Genomic DNA, 21,424 nt, shown 5'->3' with positions numbered 1-21,424 from the left:
TTTATTTCGTTATTTTTTTCCTGATTGTTTTCAAAATTCTTAAAATTGTATATTTTTCTTTGACTTGTGATTCGATGATTTTTTTTTCCTTTTTAGGATTTTACGAATAATTATGACAGAAAAATTATATTTTTAAATTTTTTTATAGTCTGACTAATCTTTCGTCCAGTTATATTATATTTCCTTGTAAAATAATTTTGTTCTAGAATCTGTCTGTTTTCTACTTTTTTAATTTTGATGTATTTTGAAGTATTTCCTTTTACTGAGAATCCAAAAAAAAATTCAAATTTTAAAAATTTATAATGTAATAGGAACTGAAAATCGATTTGCATTGAAACGATATCAATAAGGAACAAAAATAAACGAGATGAAAATAGTTTAATAAATAACTTCATATCGTCGATGTAATTGTCGTTGAATGCAATATTAATTATTCTCATATGATCAATTTCACAGGAAATATACATAAATATATATAAAATTAATAAAGGCAAATTATCCATTTAATTAAAAAAAAAGTGTAAAAATTTCGTAGATTTAGAAATAACGTTTTTGTTTGTGTAATATTAAATAGCTTCACCATAAGAATAAAATTTCAACAAAGGGAAATTACTGCAAAATATTCAATTACTCGATGATGGATGGAAGCAAATTATTTCGCTTTCGATTTTAACAATCGTAAAAAATTAAAATATAAACTTTCAACGCTATTATAAATATTATAAAATAATTAGCAAGTATTTGGTTTGAAAAATTGAATATTTCATAATACATCGAGATATTATATTTCTTGTAGAAAGAAATTATTTCTCCCATCTATTAGATAAAAAAAAAACAGTTTCTTGAAAGAATTAATTCGAAAGCTTTTTGACGATTGATCACACTGTGCGGCAAACTTTTAACATTGCTCAGCTGAACAAAGGATAGTTAACCGGAAACCTGGACGCAATATGAATCTTTCTACAACCGAAATTGTATTTTCTCGGCGGATACAAGGAAGGGATACGCTTCAAGATGGGATACACTTCGTTAGATCGTTCCATAATTCATCCTTAATTTCCTTCGTTCAAAGAATAACGAAGAGGAATAACAGAAACAAGGGAGAGGGAGGGAGAGACGTTACGAAACCTGGCGGCACGATACAAAAAAGACAAGAAAAACAACGCTGGATCTTCGACCAATCAAGAAATCAAAGTACACAAAACGCGATATCGAAGAGGAGGAGTTACATCACGATCTCGAGATGGAACACGGATAAACAATAACTTTTAGAAAAATTCATTTCGAATAATAATAATCGGAGGAACGCAGGTAAACGATGCACCATCGTTTCTGGAACAACATTCCCCTGTATTCCACCGTGTTCCAGACTGTTTGTACAATTGTACCTGCCGGTGTATATAATCGACGTATCGCCAATCGAAACGAGTAATAGTATTCGAGGTTCTCGAGGAAGAGCGAAGTGAGATGAGGACGCTTGTGATCCTTTTATCCTCGTTCCTTTTCCATTGGGAGGCCGCCTCGCGCGGGATTCGAAGCGAAACCTTTCAGCAGGGAGGAGGCGTGAGGGAGGGGGAGAGGTTGAATATAGCCGAGCAGGAAAGCATCTTGAACGAGGTTGGGGGAGAGGGGACTTCTTTGGTAGATGGACGACAGAAATCACGCCCGACCAGGGATGGATTAACCCGGCGGGAAATAGGATCAGTGGAGGAGGCTTGGAGCGGAACTGATTGGGGAGGGTCGCATCTTCCTCGCTTCGCGGATAGACAGGTATGTTTGGACACGATGCGGATGATCAAAAGGCTCGCCTCCTCCGACGTTCGACATCCAGGCACTTGATTTTCTTCCGGTTTGTCGGATACGTCGGAAGATACATCTTTGAAGCTAAATGAATGGACTGATCTTTATTTTTTTCTTTTTTCTAAATCTCGTTACAACGTATAATGCTTTTACGCGCAAAAATCTTTGGATTATTATTTTGCAAATTTATTCGATATAAAATCGGCTGTACAGAGTGTGTTAAATATTTATATTGAATATTTAATTCGATATAATTAAGTATTAACAATCATAATAATTAAATTATTACTATTATATTAGATCCACAGTATGATTCTTTCAAATATTATTTGTAAAAATATACATCATTTCTCCATATTGATTTCTCTTTTAGCAATATTATGTAATATTGCTAATTATAATTATATAATTATATAATATAGTGAATTTAAGAATAGATATTTCATATACAACGATTTCACTTAAAATATAATTTGCAATGGAAAATTTGATTCACTTGACATACAACAATATGGATATTCCTTATAAAAAAAATATTTAATACACATAAATATATTCATTTAACTCAATTTAAAATCATAAAAAATTAATCTCGATTTAAAATACGTTGGAATTTATATTTAAATGCAGGAATTGGATAGAAAAAAGAGAAATCTGTCGCCTCTAGTCTCTTTACTGGAATCAAATCCGAAAGAAACGGAGTTAAAACATCGAAATCGGAATCGGAAATCATTGATCTCAGATCCTCACGACGATGAGGAGATTCGAAAGATTCTCATGAACGCGAAGGAAAAATTGAACGACATGAAATCGAGAAACACGATCGACGACGATTGGATCTTTTTCGTATTGCCGTCCAGATCGGGAACGCTGACGGAATCGTTATTCAGGCCGGCAGGCAATGATTTCAAAATTGGGGAGCAAAGTTGGAAGAATGAGAAATGGTTGGACGACAAGGAGTTTTTAAATGCGAATAAATTCGATTACAACGAGGAGAATCTTAAAAAATACGAAGAATCCCCTCTTTCGGACTGGAATATCGACGCGAGAAATAAATATTCCGGCGAGCCGGCGGAAACTTCTTGGAGCAGTAAGGGGAAATCTGACGAGAAAAATGGTGGAACAAATTTTGCATTAATAAAAGGGGGGAGAAATCGGTCGAATAAGCACCGGTTGATCAAAAATGATGCGTACAGGAATGGAGACGAAGATTATCGCGGCATAAAAGTCAACGCTGATGTAAAAAATGGGGAGACATATGGCGATATTTCAATCGATAACACAATGGGCAACGTGGTGGGGAGTGATAAACTGTCGGCTGCAGAAATATCTGTGAAAATACCCGAGGCGCGATACAATAAAGCGATTCGAAATAAGCGACCTTCGAACGATAATAAATCGCGTTTCGTTTCGGATCCGTTTGTTTTTCTGACGGAATTGGAAGGTGGAACAAGACGCGAGGAGAAGAATAAAGGATCGACGCCCCGTGAATCAAACGTAATAAAGGTGCATCAAAGTCTGCCTGACGGAAAGTTAATCGAGAACAAAGTGGAGGAAAGGCCTTATCGAGATTCGAAGTATTTGCCGATTATTGTTGGGAAACATCTGGATACCAAATTCTCGAACGATGAATCACGTTCGAATAAAAATGGCGTGGAACGTGCGAGAACGAAAATGGACGACGAGTTGTTATGGATCGACAAGGAAGAAGAGAAGTTGAAGCGGGGGGAGAAAAATTCTGGAGAATTACAAGTGTTGCAATTGTTGAAGGAATTGTCGAATATAAGGAATCAGATAGAGAGGAATCAGAATCTGTATGAGGGAAATGAAAGGAATCACGGTTCGAGTCCCTCGCGTGTCGAGAGAATAGACGCGAGGAATGATATCCGGATGGAATATGATAAACAGAAGAGCACAGCTGAAACATCAATTCCTCTAGACGTGAACAAACGTGGCGGTGTGAAACATCGGGAACGTGTCGAAGAGAAATCGACGCCAAAAATTGACGAAAAGTTGGATGGTGAATGGAAAAAGAAGGAAGGTGTGCATCGTGATGAGCTGCACAAGGAGACGGTGAAGAGACGTGACGATTACAATTCTGATGAAAATGTTAAAGTAAAATGGACATCTTTGAAGGAAAAACAAAAAGCGATAGCTGATGTAAATAAGGATAAAGAGAACTTAGATAAATTAGAAAAGAAGACGCTTGAAGAAGGAAATTCAGAAATAAAGGGATCACAGCAGATTGATGTAAATAATAAGACAAATTTGAGAAAAATTAAATTTAATGTGAAAAATTTAAAGGAAAAAGATAATCACAAAAAAAAGAAACAGGATTTAAATGTGGATAATGAAAATAGACGCAAAGATGAAGTAGAAAATATAAAAGAAGAGAAGTATATAAAAACTGAAAATAAAAATGAATATAATATACCTGATATAGGGCGATTAAAGTATAAAAATGAAAATTCTCAAGAAAAAATGAAAGAGAAATTTGATAAAGAAAATTTGAAAAAAATAATTTTTGGAGTGAAAACTCCAAAAATTAAGGGAATCGAAGATTTTAATATCAATAGTGAAGATTTTAGATTAGAGAATTTGAATTGGATAGAATATAAAGCAGACAATTTGGATACAGAAGATAACGAAGGAAATTTGAGAAGAGAAAATGAAATTAAAAAGAATATTGATAACAATTTAATCAGACAAAAATACGGATCAAATAATTTAAAGGCAGGAAAGAGAAAGAAATTTAAGATACAAGATGAGCGAGGACAAAATATTCAAGTCGATACTAAAAAGAAATACAAATCAGATTTAAAAGATGAAAAAATTAGTGCAAAGAAAGAAGATAAAGAGAAATATGATAACTCAAAAATGAAAGAAACAAGTATTGAAATTAAAACTCCACAGGACGAGAAATTTGGAATAGAAAATTTGAAAAACAAAGGACTTGAAATCATTAATCCAATAATTAATAAATTCGCGGACATTAAGGTAAATGATAACAAATTTAAAATTGGAAAATGGATTAATTATAACGTACATGATTTGAATAAGAATGAGAATAATAATGAAGATATTTTAGAAAAAGATAAATGGAATATAATTGATGAATTAAAAAAGGATACTGAAGTTGACAATGGAAAGAAAAAATACAAATTTGATGATATAAAAGATGAAAAGGTTAGTGCAAAGAAAGAAGATAAAGAGAAATATGATAACTCAAAAGTGAAAGAAACAAGTATTGAAATTAAAACTCCACAGGATGAGAAATTTGGAACAGAAACTTTGAAAAACAAAGGACTTGATATCAATATTCCAAAAATTGAAGTGAAAGATGTTAAGAAAGATGATAATAAATTTTTAATAGATAAACCAAAGTGGATAGATATTAACACGGATAATTTGAATACCAAAAAGATTGAAGATACTGTAGAAAAAGATAAATGGAAGGGAATTGATGAATTAAAAAAAGATAGTGAAGTCGACAATGGAAAAAAGTACGAATTAGATGATATAAAAGATGAAAAGGTTAGTGCAAAGAAAGGAGATAAAAAGAAATATGATAACTCAAAAGTGAAAGAAACAAGTATTGAAATTAAAACTCCACAGGATGAGAAATTTGGAACAGAAACTTTGAAAAACAAAGGACTTGATATCAATACTCCAAAAATTGAAGTGGAAGATGGTAAAAAAGATGATAACAAACTTCTAATAGATAAACCAAAATGGGCAGATATTAACGCAGACAATTTGAATACCAAAAAGATTGAAGATACTGTAGAAAAAGATAAATGGAAGGGAATTGATGAACTAAAAAGGATACTGAAGTTAACAATGGAAAGAAGTACGAATTAGATGATATAAAAGATGAAAAGGTTAGTGCAAAGAAAGAAGATAAAGAGAAATACGATAACTCAAAAGTGAAAGAAACAAGTATTGAAATTAAAACTCCACAGGATGAGAAATTTGGAACAGAAACTTTGAAAAACAAAAGACTTGATATCAGTATTCCAAAAATTGAAGTGAAAGATGTTAAGAAAGATGATAATAAATTTTTAATAGATAAACCAAAATGGGCAGATATTAACGCAGACAATTTGAATACCAAAAAGATTGAAGATACTGTAGAAAAAGATAAATGGAAGGGAATTGATGAACTAAAAAAGGATACTGAAGTTGTCAATGGAGAGAAAAATACAAATTTGATGATATAAAAGATGTAAAGTTTAGTGCAAAGAAAGAAGATAAAGAGAAATATGATAACTCAAAAGTGAAAGAAACAAGTATTGAAATTAAAACTCCACAGGATGAGAAATTTGGAACAGAAACTTTGAAAAACAAAAGACTTGATATCAGTATTCCAAAAATTGAAGTGAAAGATGTTAAGAAAGATGATAATAAATTTTTAATAGATAAACCAAAGTGGATAGATATTAATACGGATAATTTGAATACCAAAAAGATTGAAGATACTGTAGAAAAAGATAAATGGAAGGGAATTGATGAATTAAAAAAAGATAGTGAAGTCGACAATGGAAAGAAGTACGAATTAGATGATATAAAAGATGTAAAGTTTAGTGCAAAGAAAGGAGATAAAGAGAAATACGGTAACTCAAAAGTGAAAGAAACAAGTATTGAAATTAAAACTCCACAGGATGAGAAACTTGGAACAGAAACTTTGAAAAACAAAGGACTTGATATCAATACTCCAAAAATTGAAGTGGAAGATGGTAAAAAAGATGATAACAAACTTCTAATAGATAAACCAAAATGGGCAGATATTAACGCAGACAATTTGAATACCAAAAAGATTGAAGATACTGTAGAAAAAGATAAATGGAAGGGAATTGATGAATTAAAAAAAGATAGTGAAGTCGACAATGGAAAGAAGTACGAATTAGATGATATAAAAGATGAAAAGGTTAGTGCAAAGAAAGAAGATAAAGAGAAATACGATAACTCAAAAGTGAAAGAAACAAGTATTGAAATTAAAACTCCACAGGATGAGAAATTTGGAACAGAAACTTTGAAAAACAAAAGACTTGATATCAATATTCCAAAAATTGAAGTGAAAGATGTTAAGAAAGATGATAATAAATTTTTAATAGATAAACCAAAGTGGATAGATATTAACACGGATAATTTGAATACCAAAAAGATTGAAGATACTGTAGAAAAAGATAAATGGAAGGGAATTGATGAACTAAAAAAGGATACTGAAGTTGACAATGGAGAGAAAAAATACAAATTTGATGATATAAAAGATGAAAAGGTTAGTGCAAAGAAAGAAGATAAAGAGAAATACGATAACTCAAAAGTGAAAGAAACAAGTATTGAAATTAAAACTCCACAGGATGAGAAACTTGGAACAGAAACTTTGAAAAACAAAGGACTTGATATCAATACTCCAAAAATTGAAGTGAAAGATGTTAAGAAAGATGATAATAAATTTTTAATAGATAAACCAAAATGGATAGATATTAACACGGATAATTTGAATACCAAAAAGATTGAAGATACTGTAGAAAAAGATAAATGGAAGGGAATTGATGAACTAAAAAAGGATACTGAAGTTGACAATGGAGAGAAAAATACAAATTTGATGATATAAAAGATGAAGAGGTTAGTGCAAAGAAAGAAGATAAAGAGAAATATGATAACTCAAAAGTGAAAGAAACAAGTATTGAAATTAAAACTCCACAGGATGAGAAATTTGGAACAGAAACTTTGAAAAACAAAAGACTTGATATCAATATTCCAAAAATTGAAGTGAAAGATGTTAAGAAAGATGATAATAAATTTTTAATAGATAAACCAAAGTGGATAGATATTAATACGGATAATTTGAATACCAAAAAGATTGAAGATACTGTAGAAAAAGATAAATGGAAGGGAATTGATGAATTAAAAAAAGATAGTGAAGTCGACAATGGAAAGAAGTACGAATTAGATGATATAAAAGATGTAAAGTTTAGTGCAAAGAAAGAAGATAAAGAGAAATACGATAACTCAAAAGTGAAAGAAACAAGTATTGAAATTAAAACTCCACAGGATGAGAAATTTGGAACAGAAACTTTGAAAAACAAAGGACTTGATATCAATACTCCAAAAATTGAAGTGGAAGATGGTAAAAAAGATGATAACAAACTTCTAATAGATAAACCAAAATGGGCAGATATTAACGCAGACAATTTGAATACCAAAAAGATTGAAGATACTGTAGAAAAAGATAAATGGAAGGGAATTGATGAATTAAAAAAAGATAGTGAAGTCGACAATGGAAAGAAGTACGAATTAGATGATATAAAAGATGTGAAGTTTAGTGCAAAAAAAGGAGATAAAGAGAAATATGATAATTCAAAAGTGAAAGAAACAAGTATTGAAATTAAAACTCCACAGGATGAAAAATTTGGAACAGAAACTTTGAAAAACAAAGGACTTGATATCAATACTCCAAAAATTGAAGTGAAAGATGGTAAAAAAGATGATAACAAACTTCTAATAGATAAACCAAAGTGGATAGATATTAACACGGATAATTTGAATACCAAAAAGATTGAAGATACTGTAGAAAAAGATAAATGGAAGGGAATTGATGAACCAAAAAAGGATACTGAAGTTGACAATGGAGAGAAAAAATACAAATTTGATGATATAAAAGATGAAAAGGTTAGTGCAAAGAAAGAAGATAAAGAGAAATACGATAACTCAAAAGTGAAAGAAACAAGTATTGAAATTAAAACTCCACAGGATGAGAAACTTGGAACAGAAACTTTGAAAAACAAAGGACTTGATATCAATACTCCAAAAATTGAAGTGAAAGATGTTAAGAAAGATGATAATAAATTTTTAATAGATAAACCAAAATGGGTAGATATTAACACGGATATTTTGAATACCAAAAAGATTGAAGATACTGTAGAAAAAGATAAATGGAAGGGAATTGATGAACTAAAAAAGGATACTGAAGTTGACAATGGAGAGAAAAAATACAAATTTGATGATATAAAAGATGAAAAGGTTAGTGCAAAGAAAGAAGATAAAGAGAAATACGATAACTCAAAAGTGAAAGAAACAAGTATTGAAATTAAAACTCCACAGGATGAGAAACTTGGAACAGAAACTTTGAAAAACAAAGGACTTGATATCAATACTCCAAAAATTGAAGTGAAAGATGGTAAAAAAGATGATAACGAATTTCTAATAGATAAACCAAAATGGGTAGATATTAACACGGATATTTTGAATACCAAAAAGATTGAAGATACTGTAGAAAAAGATAAATGGAAGGGAATTGATGAACTAAAAAAGGATACTGAAGTTGACAATGGAGAGAAAAATACAAATTTGATGATATAAAAGATGAAGAGGTTAGTGCAAAGAAAGGAGATAAAGAGAAATATGATAACTCAAAAGTGAAAGAAACAAGTATTGAAATTAAAACTCCACAGGATAAGAAATTTGGAATAGAAACTTTGAAAAACAAAGGACTTGATATCAATACTCCAAAAATTGAAGTGGAAGATGGTAAAAAAGATGATAACAAACTTCTAATAGATAAACCAAAGTGGATAGATATTAATACGGATAATTTGAATACCAAAAAGATTGAAGATACTGTAGAAAAAGATAAATGGAAGGGAATTGATGAACCAAAAAAGGATACTGAAGTTGACAATGGAGAGAAAAAATACAAATTTGATGATATAAAAGATGAAAAGGTTAGTGCAAAGAAAGAAGATAAAGAGAAATACGGTAACTCAAAAGTGAAAGAAACAAGTATTGAAATTAAAACTCCACAGGATGAGAAACTTGGAACAGAAACTTTGAAAAACAAAGGACTTGATATCAATACTCCAAAAATTGAAGTGAAAGATGTTAAGAAAGATGATAATAAATTTTTAATAGATAAACCAAAATGGATAGATATTAACACGGATAATTTGAATACCAAAAAGATTGAAGATACTGTAGAAAAAGATAAATGGATAGGAATTGATGAACTAAAAAAGGATACTGAAGTTGACAATGGAGAGAAAAAATACAAATTTGATGATATAAAAGATGAAAAGGTTAGTGCAAAGAAAGAAGATAAAGAGAAATACGATAACTCAAAAGTGAAAGAAACAAGTATTGAAATTAAAACTCCACAGGATGAGAAATTTGGAACAGAAACTTTGAAAAACAAAGGACTTGATATCAATACTCCAAAAATTGAAGTGGAAGATGGTAAAAAAGACGATAACAAACTTCTAATAGATAATCCAAAATGGGCAGATATTAACGCAGACAATTTGAATACCAAAAAGATTGAAGATACTGTAGAAAAAGATAAATGGAAGGGAATTGATGAAGTAAAAAAGGATACTGAAGTTGACAATGGAAAGAAAAAATACAAATTTGATGATATAAAAGATGAAAAGGTTAGTGCAAAGAAAGAAGATAAAGAGAAATACGATAACTCAAAAGTGAAAGAAACAAGTATTGAAATTAAAACTCCACAGGATGAGAAATTTGGAACAGAAACTTTGAAAAACAAAAGACTTGATATCAATATTCCAAAAATTGAAGTGAAAGATGTTAAGAAAGATGATAATAAATTTTTAATAGATAAACCAAAGTGGATAGATATTAATACGGATAATTTGAATACCAAAAAGATTGAAGATACTGTAGAAAAAGATAAATGGAAGGGAATTGATGAATTAAAAAAAGATAGTGAAGTCGACAATGGAAAGAAGTACGAATTAGATGATATAAAAGATGTAAAGTTTAGTGCAAAGAAAGGAGATAAAGAGAAATATGATAATTCAAAAGTGAAAGAAACAAGTATTGAAATTAAAACTCCACAGGATGAGAAAATTGGAACAGAAACTTTGAAAAACGGACTTGATATCAATACCTCAAAAATTGAAGTGAAAGATGGTAAAAAAGATGATAACGAATTTCTAATAGATAAACCAAAGTGGATAGATATTAACACGGATAATTTGAATACCAAAAAGATTGAAGATACTGTAGAAAAAGATAAATGGAAGGGAATTGATGAACCAAAAAAGGATACTGAAGTTGACAATGGAGAGAAAAAATACAAATTTGATGATATAAAAGATGAAAAGGTTAGTGCAAAGAAAGAAGATAAAGAGAAATATGATAACTCAAAAGTGAAAGAAACAAGTATTGAAATTAAAACTCCACAGGATGAGAAACTTGGAACAGAAACTTTGAAAAACAAAGGACTTGATATCAATACTCCAAAAATTGAAGTGAAAGATGTTAAGAAAGATGATAATAAATTTTTAATAGATAAACCAAAATGGATAGATATTAACACGGATAATTTGAATACCAAAAAGATTGAAGATACTGTAGAAAAAGATAAATGGAAGGGAATTGATGAATTAAAAAAAGATAGTGAAGTCGACAATGGAAAGAAGTACGAATTAGATGATATAAAAGATGTGAAGTTTAGTGCAAAAAAAGGAGATAAAGAGAAATATGATAATTCAAAAGTGAAAGAAACAAGTATTGAAATTAAAACTCCACAGGATGAGAAATTTGGAACAGAAACTTTGAAAAACGGACTTGATATCAATACCTCAAAAATTGAAGTGAAAGATGGTAAAAAAGATGATAACGAATTTCTAATAGATAAACCAAAGTGGATAGATATTAATACGGATAATTTGAATACCAAAAAGATTGAAGATACTGTAGAAAAAGATAAATGGAAGGGAATTGATGAACTAAAAAAGGATACTGAAGTTGTCAATGGAGAGAAAAAATACAAATTTGATGATATAAAAGATGAAAAGGTTAGTGCAAAGAAAGAAGATGAAGAGAAATACGATAACTCAAAAGTGAAAGAAACAAGTATTGAAATTAAAACTCCACAGGATGAAAAATTTGGAACAGAAACTTTGAAAAACAAAGGACTTAAAATCATTAATCCAATAATTGATAAACTCGGGAATATTAAGATAGATGATAGCAAATTTAAAATAGGAAAATGGACTAATTATAACGTAGATGATTTGTATAAAAAAGAAAGTAATAATATTTTACAAAAAGATAAAGGGAATGCTATTGATGAATTACAAAAGCATACTAAAGTCGACAGTGCAAATAAATACAAGTCAGATAATATAAAAGACAAGAAAATTATTACGGATAATATAGATAAAAAAATGATAACTCAAAAGTGAAAGAAACAAGTATTGAAATTAAAACTCCACAGGATGAGAAATTTGGAACGGAAAATTTGAAAAACAAGGAACTTGATAAAGTTCATTCAAAAATTGATAAATTCGGGAATATCAAAGTAGATGATAACAAGTTTAAACATGATTTTAATACGAAAAAGAAGAATAGTGAAGATACTTTAGAGAAATATGAATGGAAGGAATTGATAAATCGAATTGATGAATTGATAAGAGATATTGAAATCTATAATGCAAAAAAATACAATTTAGATAATATAAGAGATAAAAAGATTAGTATACGAAATAGAAATGAAGGGAAATATGATATTTCAAATATAAAAGATATGAATATTGAAACTAAAATTCCAAAGAAACAGAAAATTCCTATAAAAAATTTGGAAGAGTACGAAATCATTAATCCAAAAATTGTTAAACTCGGTGATATTAAGGTAGATGATAACAAATTTCAAGTAGGAAAATGGACGGATTATATCGTAGATAATTTAAAATTTAAAGAAAGTAATAATAAAGAAACTTTAGAAGAAAATAAATGGAAAAGATTTAATGAATTAAAAAAGAATACTGAAATCGACAATGGAAAGAAAAACAAATCAGATGATATAAAAGATGAGAAAATTAATACAATAAATAAAGATATAGAGAGATATGATAACTCAAAAGTAAAAGAAACAGATATTGAAGCCAAAACTTCACATGAAAAGAAACTTGATATTAGAAAAGAATATGTGAAAGAAAATAAATTAAAAACTGACGATGTATTCAGACCTAAATTAAAAAATGTAGTGAAAAAAGAGTCTAAAATGAAAGATAATAACGGAAAGGAATATATATCAAATACCGATAACGAAAAATTGGAAGATGAAAATACTTCAGAAAAGGAATTTCAATTACAGAAGCTGAATAAAGAAGATAAATTGAAGTCAAAAGATTTGAAGGAGGAAAAAAATGATCGGAAAATTTCTGTGGAGGAAGATTTGGAGACTAAGAATTCAAAAATAGAGGACACAAAGAAAGACAAATTTAGCTTGCAGAGTAAGATTGGTAAAGTAATTCAGGAGAATGACAAATTTAAAGCAGAGGATTTGAAAGTAAAGGAAATTGGATTAAAAAATTCAAGAGAAAAATATATTCTGAAAGATAAAAAAGAATCTGGGTCAGTGAATCTGAAAAATGGTAAAAATCAGCTGTTAGTTATTGAAAAATTCAAGCCACACCTTGGTAATAATGTGTTATGGACTTCTAAGGAAAATGATAAAAATCCTGAGCAATCTGTTGTGAATGATTCAAAGAAAAAAGATATAATTCGATATAATGATAAAATATCGTTAAAAGTAAGAAATGAGTCGAGTGAGAAGGATAAAAAAATCGATGATAAAAATGAGAAAGCAAAAAAATTTGGAATTAATGAAAATTTTGATTCAACTATTAAGATTAGAAACGATAAAAATTTAAAAGAAGATTTCAGAAACAAAGATACTACATATAAGAAAGAAGATTTGTACGTAACTCGTGATAATGCGCTTGAAAATTCAAATAAGAGAAACAAATCAGGAAAACAGGATTATGAAGTGATATCTTACAAGGAGCCTTTGAACGAAGAACATAAAATATTCGAAAATAAAAGTAGAAATAATAATGAGAAGCTTATTTCGAACGAAGAAGTAATATACAAAGATGGAAATAATAAAATATCTCAATATGAAAACAAGTTAAAAGAAGATCTTATTGAGAAAAATGATGAAAATAAAATAAAGCAAACAGAGCCATCATTTGTTAAAGAAAAAACAAACGAGACAGATAATATCCACAAAAAGGGAAATGAAAAATTTGATAAAGAAATTAAAAGTTCAAAAGTAGAAAATGATTCGTTAAAAAACGATGATAAAAAAAATCTAAAATTGGAACGAACATTCGATAAAAATACATTGACGACAGAAGAAAATAATGTATTAATGAGGGGAAAGGAATTACAAACAGTTCCTATATTATCAGAAAAAACAAAAATTGCAAAAAAAAAGGAAATATTTGGAAATGCTGAAACGAATAAAAAAGATAGTGTATTATCAGAGAAAACAAAATTGGAAGATAAGAAACCACTTAACGATTTTGAAATTCATAAAGATAAAAATAAAGAATTGAAAAGTAATGACATAGATATCGCACGTGCAACAGAATTTAATAAATTATCGAAATATAAGAATAATGACACGATAAAAACAGCAAATATTGAAAGCAATCGAGTTTCGAATGATATCGTTATTAATCCAAGACAAACAGATTCTGCGGATAAAATTAATAAGAAATTAGGAAAAAATGGAAAGAAATGGAATAAAATTCAATTTCAAAATTTAAATCGAACAATAGACTCGTTAGATATTATCGCAGGAACAGGAAATCTTACGAATTCCAAAGGAAACGAGGAATTGTCTACAGTAGCACACGTAGCGAAACTAAATGAAAACAAAGCGCTTCACTCAAGCGAGGATGACACGTCTGAAGTGGAAACCAGCACGGGCATCAAGAGTAATTCTGACACGAGTGCAATTGTAAATAGAACTGCTGATAAAGGCCAAATCGAAATTCGTGGCTCAAGTGTGAATTTGAGCGAGTTAAGTGATATAGATGTTCATCCATCTGAGCACTCTGATACGCTTGGCAAGAAAGATAATCCTTCTCTTGTATCTCGTACAGTATCTGTGGACGACAATGAAATTGGTGGAAATAAGATTCCAAAATATGAAGGTACAAATGTAGATGCTCGAAAAGAATCTAATGAAAGTAAGAAAGAAACAGAAAGTATGAAAAAAGAATCGGAAAATGTATTGCTTTTAAATGATTCTAAGAAAAATGGAGAAGAATCTAAGAAAGAAAAGAAAATTGGGATTCAATCAGTGAAAGAATCTCCTTTAAAGGTGCAAGAAACTGCGAGCAATTTAAGCAAAGAAAATGATTTTGAAAAAGTACGTGATACTGATACTATTAACAAATTTGATGCTAAACCTACGGATTCCACCATAGATATTCAAACTGATACGAAAGAGCTTAAAGAAACGCTTAAAAAAGCAGATGACAAGCTTTATACATCACGAAAAGAAGAAGCAAATTCAGAAAATACAAGAGAAAAGTACTATACGAAACCGAGAATACACGACCCATCGGAATTAAATTCAAATATTGATAGTTTACCTAAAATATTAATTGGAAACAGAAGGAAGGAGCCAGATCTGGTGGAGAAACTTATGTCAAATGATGATGTAAACTCGAAACAAATAACCGTTTCATCCTCTACTCAGGGATCCAAGTTCCCTGGTAATAATGGTACCTTGGAGAAACGTAATATATCATCAAATGCAATTAATCAACCAGCCGAAGAAGAATTGGAGAAAGAGAAAATAACGTGGCGCAACGCGGCTGTAGATCATCCGCCCAAAGAAAATGATTCTAAAATGATTAATTCGTCATTTACCAACATAGATAAAAATAAAATAAGGGAAGCGAAGAAGGGAGGAACGATTTCCGTGATAACCGATGAAAAATCGAGAACTGATGATAAAAGAACAAAATTTCCGAATGTCGTTGACTTAATAAAGAAAAATTCCGAAGAGGTAGAGAATTATAATGACGATCGATCGATTAATAAGGTTGAGAAATATGGAACAAACGACTCGAGAAATCGGTTCGAAGAATCAAAGATCGAATCACCCTCTTTAAGAGATCTTAAGCAGGGACGAGTTACGACGAGGAAGGATAAATTAAACGACTCGAAAAACGTGGAAAAAAGCGAAGAAAAAGGTGTTTGGGCCGAAAGTGAATCGATTACGGGGGATTTGAATAAGAAGGAGGTGTTCAAAGAGGGATCTAACGGAGGGATCCAGGTGACTGAGAGTAATGATGTCACTGGAGAAAGTGAAGATTCATCATCCGCGCTGAAAGATGAAGTTTCATTGTCCGATTTAAGCGTGGAAAGTTTCGGGAAGAATGATAAATTGGAAAAGAAACAGCGAGGAACGTTGGATCTTTCGATCAAGGGCGAGGGAAAATCGGAAGATGGAGATGAAATTATCGGAAACGGTGTGAGGGGGAGTAACAAGTACAAGACGCCATCTACAACGCGGCAATTAATCGAAGATAATGAACTCGAGCAGTTTCTCCCAACGAGTATTCAAACTGCTTTGAATACCAAAACAACCACCCAAGTTTACCCTTCAGACGTGGATGAAAATCCAATTACATCTCGTTTACCTGAAGATGTAACGGCACATGCTTTTAATTGGACCGATAACGAACAATATAAAGAGTTACCGAATAAGGTAATTGCTTGGATACCCGAGAAAACACAAGACAATGCTCAAATTTATGACAGCAGTGTATCGCGTTCACCTAAATTAGAAACTGGGAATAAATTATTTAAATTGGAAAAACGGACGGATGAGAAGATTGAAAACGCAAAGGAAAATGATGAGAAAGGAGAAAAAGTCGATGTAAGTAATGTGACGAAATTGAAAAATGTGGAAGAAGAAAAGGTGAAATCTAAGAATATTCTTAACGAATATAATGATAAGAATAATAACAACGTATACGTTAATAAAATTGGACCATTTAACGAAAGCAAGATTGGCAGTGAAAATAATAGACAAGAGGAAAAGAATTCTTTGAACGAAAAAGATAAATTAAAGGTTCAAGAGAAAAATGAAAATATAGAGATAAATAATAAGGATTTAACTAATAATTATGATAAAAATCTTAAATCTAAAATACTGACAGATGTAAATGTTGTAAAAGATCGGGATAATCTGTTGAAAAATGCCAAATTAATCGAACATAAAGATATACCTGAGAAGGAAGAGAAAAATTCTGTATTAAAACTTTTATTAAATAAAGAAAAAATAAAAGAATCGAAGGATAAGGTTAAAAAATTACGTATTGATGATAATAATAATGATAAAAAAGATGAGTCTATAGGAACACAAATAAAAATTATACCTGAAAAATTAAACAAAAAGCAAAATAAAGAGATAAAATTAAATAAACAATCAAAAAATTATAAGGATAAATTACTTTCTGCTAAATATAGAATAGCAAAACCCAATGAGAATTTAGATGAAATATTGGATGATGAAAGAGAAACGCAAATACAGAAAACTTTAACTGAATCTGAAATAGCGACAACTGAGTTACCTTTATTAAAACAGAATAAGGAAGAGAATATAATAGAAGAGAAAGAGAAAACAAATTTTAAAGTGGAAGATGAACGTACGTTAAATGAAAATCAGCCTTATAAAACGACATATAACACAGATAACGAAACAATTGAAAATCGAAAAGAGTATAATATTGTTTCAAACCAGTTAAATTCAACAGTGAGAGATTTGAATTTGAAGAAAAAAAATGAGATATTAAAAGAACACGAAATTCAAGATAAATTCAATTTAAATACTGCTCGTAATATATTAGGCAAACCTTATTATATATCTACTGTTGATAAAAATGATTTCACAAATCCAGGACTGAGTAATTCAAATAAAAAGATCTATGAATCAAAAATAGAAGATCAATTGATCAACGATCAAATGAATTTAAAGAAAAATGCCGATTCAGATTCATCAGTTAAATCTACTTATATATCTGATGCAATTAAAAATGGATTAGTTCTAGATAACTCTAAAAATACCATACATGAATCAAATATAAAGAATGCATTAAATTTTAACGTAAAAGATCATGCTCACAATGTTTTAATTAAATCTACAGATATACCCAACGTCACTAAAAATAAATTACATAATGAATACAAGAATTCAATTTTAAGTGATTTAAGGAAAATTATACACGAACCAAAAACAGAGAATGAATCAAAATTTGACATAAAAGACAATAATATATTTAAATTGGATAGTACATCTACCACAATTAATAATAATTTAAATATTAAAGATGAAAATTCAGTCTTAAATCATCCAAAACAAGTGAATTACGAATCAAAGATAAAGGATCAATCAAAATTTGATTTGAAAAAAGACATTAAATCTGATACATCAGTTAAATCTGCTACAATTAATGATTTAAATACTTACAACGATTTAAAGGACTCAAAGATACTTATTTTCAAATCGAAAATACCGAAGCTTGAGTCAAAGCTTGATTTGAAAAAAGATATTGACTCTGATACATCAATTAAATCTATTCCGATTAACAATAATTTAGATAATTCCAATAAACCGACTACTTTCGATTCTATTAAACTCTATAAATCTAATTCCATTAATAATTTAAATAAGTACGAAGGAAAAAATGATTTAGAAAACTTAAAACCAATAAAGAATACTGACAATGATAAAAATTACGAATCGTTCCAAACAATACAAAAACAAGGAATACCTAATATTCTTAAACCTCTCGATCAACGTTGGGCCAACATACTCAATCAACCACCATCAATAAATAAGATTGCGATAAATAATCCCTCGAAAATTCCTTCCATTCCAAGCCTAGAAAACGCACATTTCTCTTTGGACGAGAAAGAAAAAAATCTTAAGTCGAGCGACCCTTTATCCCATATTTCTCAAACGATGTCATCCAACGAAATAAGCGTAGAAATTCCAAACGTTAAATTCGTAAAGAAACTGCAGCCTAGTTTCTGGAAGTTAGCAAAACCGCAGACGGAAATCGTGAATAAGAGCGAGCAGCCCATCCCTGTATCTTTGAGCGAGTTTAAATCGCATCCCGATGAAAAAGATTCTGACAGATCAATGAAATTCTCATCTTATACATCGCCGAGCAAAGTTTCAGGGGTCGAAACTAAGAATGACGATTTATACACCGTTCTCAAATCTCTTTCCCTGTTTACACATTTTCGAGATGATTCAAAGGATAAAAAAGTTCCAACCACGTACGACGACCGCGTATCGACCAGCAAAGATGCGCCAAAAGTTGGCAGCGTTGAAAGGACGAACGATAAATCTTCGAGTATATCTCAAGTAAGTATAGTTCAAGAAAGTATAAGAGTTTATGATTTTTCGCTATTAAGAATTTTGACAGATTAGCAGCGTGTAATTTGTTATTGTTTTCTTTCTTTTTTCTGTTTTGCAAAGGAATCAAATCGAGAAAAGCTGGATGTTTACATAGTGAAGCAACCTTCTGAAGGGCCAATAAAAATCGCGCATATAGAGAACACGAAACCTCTTGTTGTGACCAACGAAGAGATTTCAAGAAGTTCGTACGAAAAGGTGGTCGATATATTGGAAAGAAATGGAATTAAAACTGATATATCAGCAGCGTAATAATAATAAATGTTTTTGATTAATAATATAATTATTATTTCAAGTGCTTACCATTTGTTGCAGTGATTATTCAGAAAATATACGAATGTTATGATTAACGGAATCGAAAATGTAAAAAATCAGTTTCACTTTAGCTTCGTTCACGTTAATTAAGATTAATGGAGAATAATGGATTAAATCGTGTATATTTTATGAATCATTAAACACTATATTATACGTATTGCATTATAATATCGAACGAATAAAATGTCAATTGTGTAATTATAAATATTCATAATTACACAAAAAAAAAAAATTAAATTGTGTAAATGTTATTAATAAAAATTATAATCTGCAAGTTAATGAAAATACACTTTTGAAACGTGTCTTTAATTATATATTCCACGTAATATGTACGTATCAAAATTAATCATCATTAACACAAATACAGAAATTTTAATATAAATCAAAAGTAATTATTCTAGAAACGTAATTAAATTTCTTTAATTTCATTGAAACAACATTTTTTCTTATTAAAACATTTATTATCTACTAATTACATGATCATTATCATATTTAAAATTTTTTTTTCTTTTATAGTAAAATTATCGCCATTTGTCACGAGTAACAAGAGTAAATAAGGCCGAAAGAAGAGGAATAGACGAATTGAAACGATTACAGGGCAGGAAATGCAAGGCAATGATAGCCAGTTGTCGTATTTCAAAGGTGTGTTAGGCGCGAATCAATTTTGGATCAGCAATTTCGTGATCACAGGTTGTGTGTGCGTTCCAATTGATTCAACGGGATAAACGGGTAAATTATTGTCCGACATATTTGCATATCGTTCTATAATCATCGTAAATTTATAGCCACATTGATCTCGTAGAAGACAAATGTTTTCTCTATTAAAAGAAAATAATTTATTTTAAATTCAACCAATTTTCGTCTCAAGTATATTTACGATTATATCTGTACAGGATATTCTAAATTTAAACTAATTTTCTCTTTACATCGTTTCTCTTTACACGAATAACGTGCACATTTGCCTTTATTGCAATATTTTTTATTCATGCGAAACACCAAACTAAATTCAAAAAAAAAAATGATCTAATTTCACATACGAGCGAATAATCTTGTTTCGCGATTATAATCTAGAAAAAAACTTCATCCAAATTTCTATGGTACATGCCAAAACTTTCTCAAAACTTCCACGAGAACAAAATCACAAAACTCTGTTCATGCCCTAAGGAGATCCATTTCTCGATCAGGTCTCGAAAAGCCTTTCCCAAACGTTCCTCCAAACCCTTCACCCCGATATACCACGAAACACTCCCCGCCATCTTGACACACGAAAGTGTGTCAAAGATGTAAGCTGAATGCAGACAATATAGCATCAGAGAACAATGCCGAGGGGCGTTATTACAGAAACGTCCCTCAAAATCGGATGTTAGGTACAAAGATTATTGCGACGAAAGGGAACAAGGCCTTCGTTCCTTCCAAGAAGATGATCCGCTTGCGGTTCCATCAACGTCACACTGTGCGCCTCGATCACGATTGTTCTAACTGCCATTCTCTCGGTGTAAAATGGAAACCGAGATAGAGATAGAGATAGAGATATATAGAGAGAGAAAAAGAAAGTGAGAGAGGAAGAGAAGGAGAAGATGATGTTAAAACCATGCACGGGATATGGATCTCTTTCGAGAAAAGTTGTCGCACACGTTCTCAAGTTTGAAGGAGGTGATTACGTTGAACGGTCGGCATTACCGTCGAATGACCCGGAAAACCGTCGAGGTGACCAGAGTTGGGTCAGCCAGGATATATCGCTCCGCTCGACGATGGGTCGTGCCCATCGTGAAACTTTCTTTATGACTCTCGAGGCAAGTACAGCTTCATCATAGGCTGGGTCGCTTGCGGAGGGGGATCAGGGCGAAAGTTTGCGGCTCGTTGGTTGGCGTATTCGTGGGCGAAACGTTTAGCGGTGGAATGACTTCTTGCGGACGATAACTGGCCGGTCGTTTAACTTTGCTTGCCGTTACACGTTGCGCGTATACAACATTGGTACAACAGAGCTGTTACATCGGGGCTCAATTAACCAACTTTCTTTTCGCCGGTCGAGAGAGGGGGATGTGTATACGA

The 21,424-nt window shown here is 30.7% G+C and overlaps 3 protein-coding genes across 3 annotated transcripts in view; 2 read left to right on the top strand and 1 right to left on the bottom strand.

Moving 5' to 3' along the window:
* LOC107995255 (protein O-mannosyl-transferase TMTC1) overlaps positions 1-21,424 on the bottom strand; it is a 282,680-nt gene that overhangs the window by 48,902 nt on the left and 212,354 nt on the right. The gene's annotated exons all lie outside the window — the stretch shown is intronic.
* Positions 1,452-12,071, top strand: LOC133665625 (uncharacterized protein PF3D7_1120600-like). The gene is made up of 10 exons (XM_062075857.1): positions 1,452-1,770; positions 2,431-5,650; positions 5,728-5,984; positions 6,032-7,378; positions 7,510-8,118; positions 8,206-9,126; positions 9,258-10,571; positions 10,659-11,267; positions 11,355-11,941; positions 12,044-12,071. Exons 1-10 carry the CDS (start codon positions 1,468-1,470, stop codon positions 12,069-12,071), a joined length of 9,195 nt encoding a protein of 3,064 aa, XP_061931841.1. The 5' UTR covers positions 1,452-1,467.
* Positions 11,985-19,661, top strand: LOC114577186 (uncharacterized protein PF3D7_1120600-like). Its single transcript, XM_028665465.2, has 2 exons — positions 11,985-19,006; positions 19,121-19,661. Exons 1-2 carry the CDS (start codon positions 12,353-12,355, stop codon positions 19,307-19,309), a joined length of 6,843 nt encoding a protein of 2,280 aa, XP_028521266.2. The 5' UTR covers positions 11,985-12,352; the 3' UTR covers positions 19,310-19,661.

This window comes from Apis cerana, linkage group LG6 (genome assembly GCF_029169275.1).
Source record: "Apis cerana isolate GH-2021 linkage group LG6, AcerK_1.0, whole genome shotgun sequence".
Classification (NCBI taxonomy): Eukaryota; Metazoa; Arthropoda; class Insecta; order Hymenoptera; family Apidae; genus Apis; species Apis cerana.
Note: the sequence above shows the minus strand (reverse complement) of the source record. Positions and strands in the feature narration are given on the sequence as shown.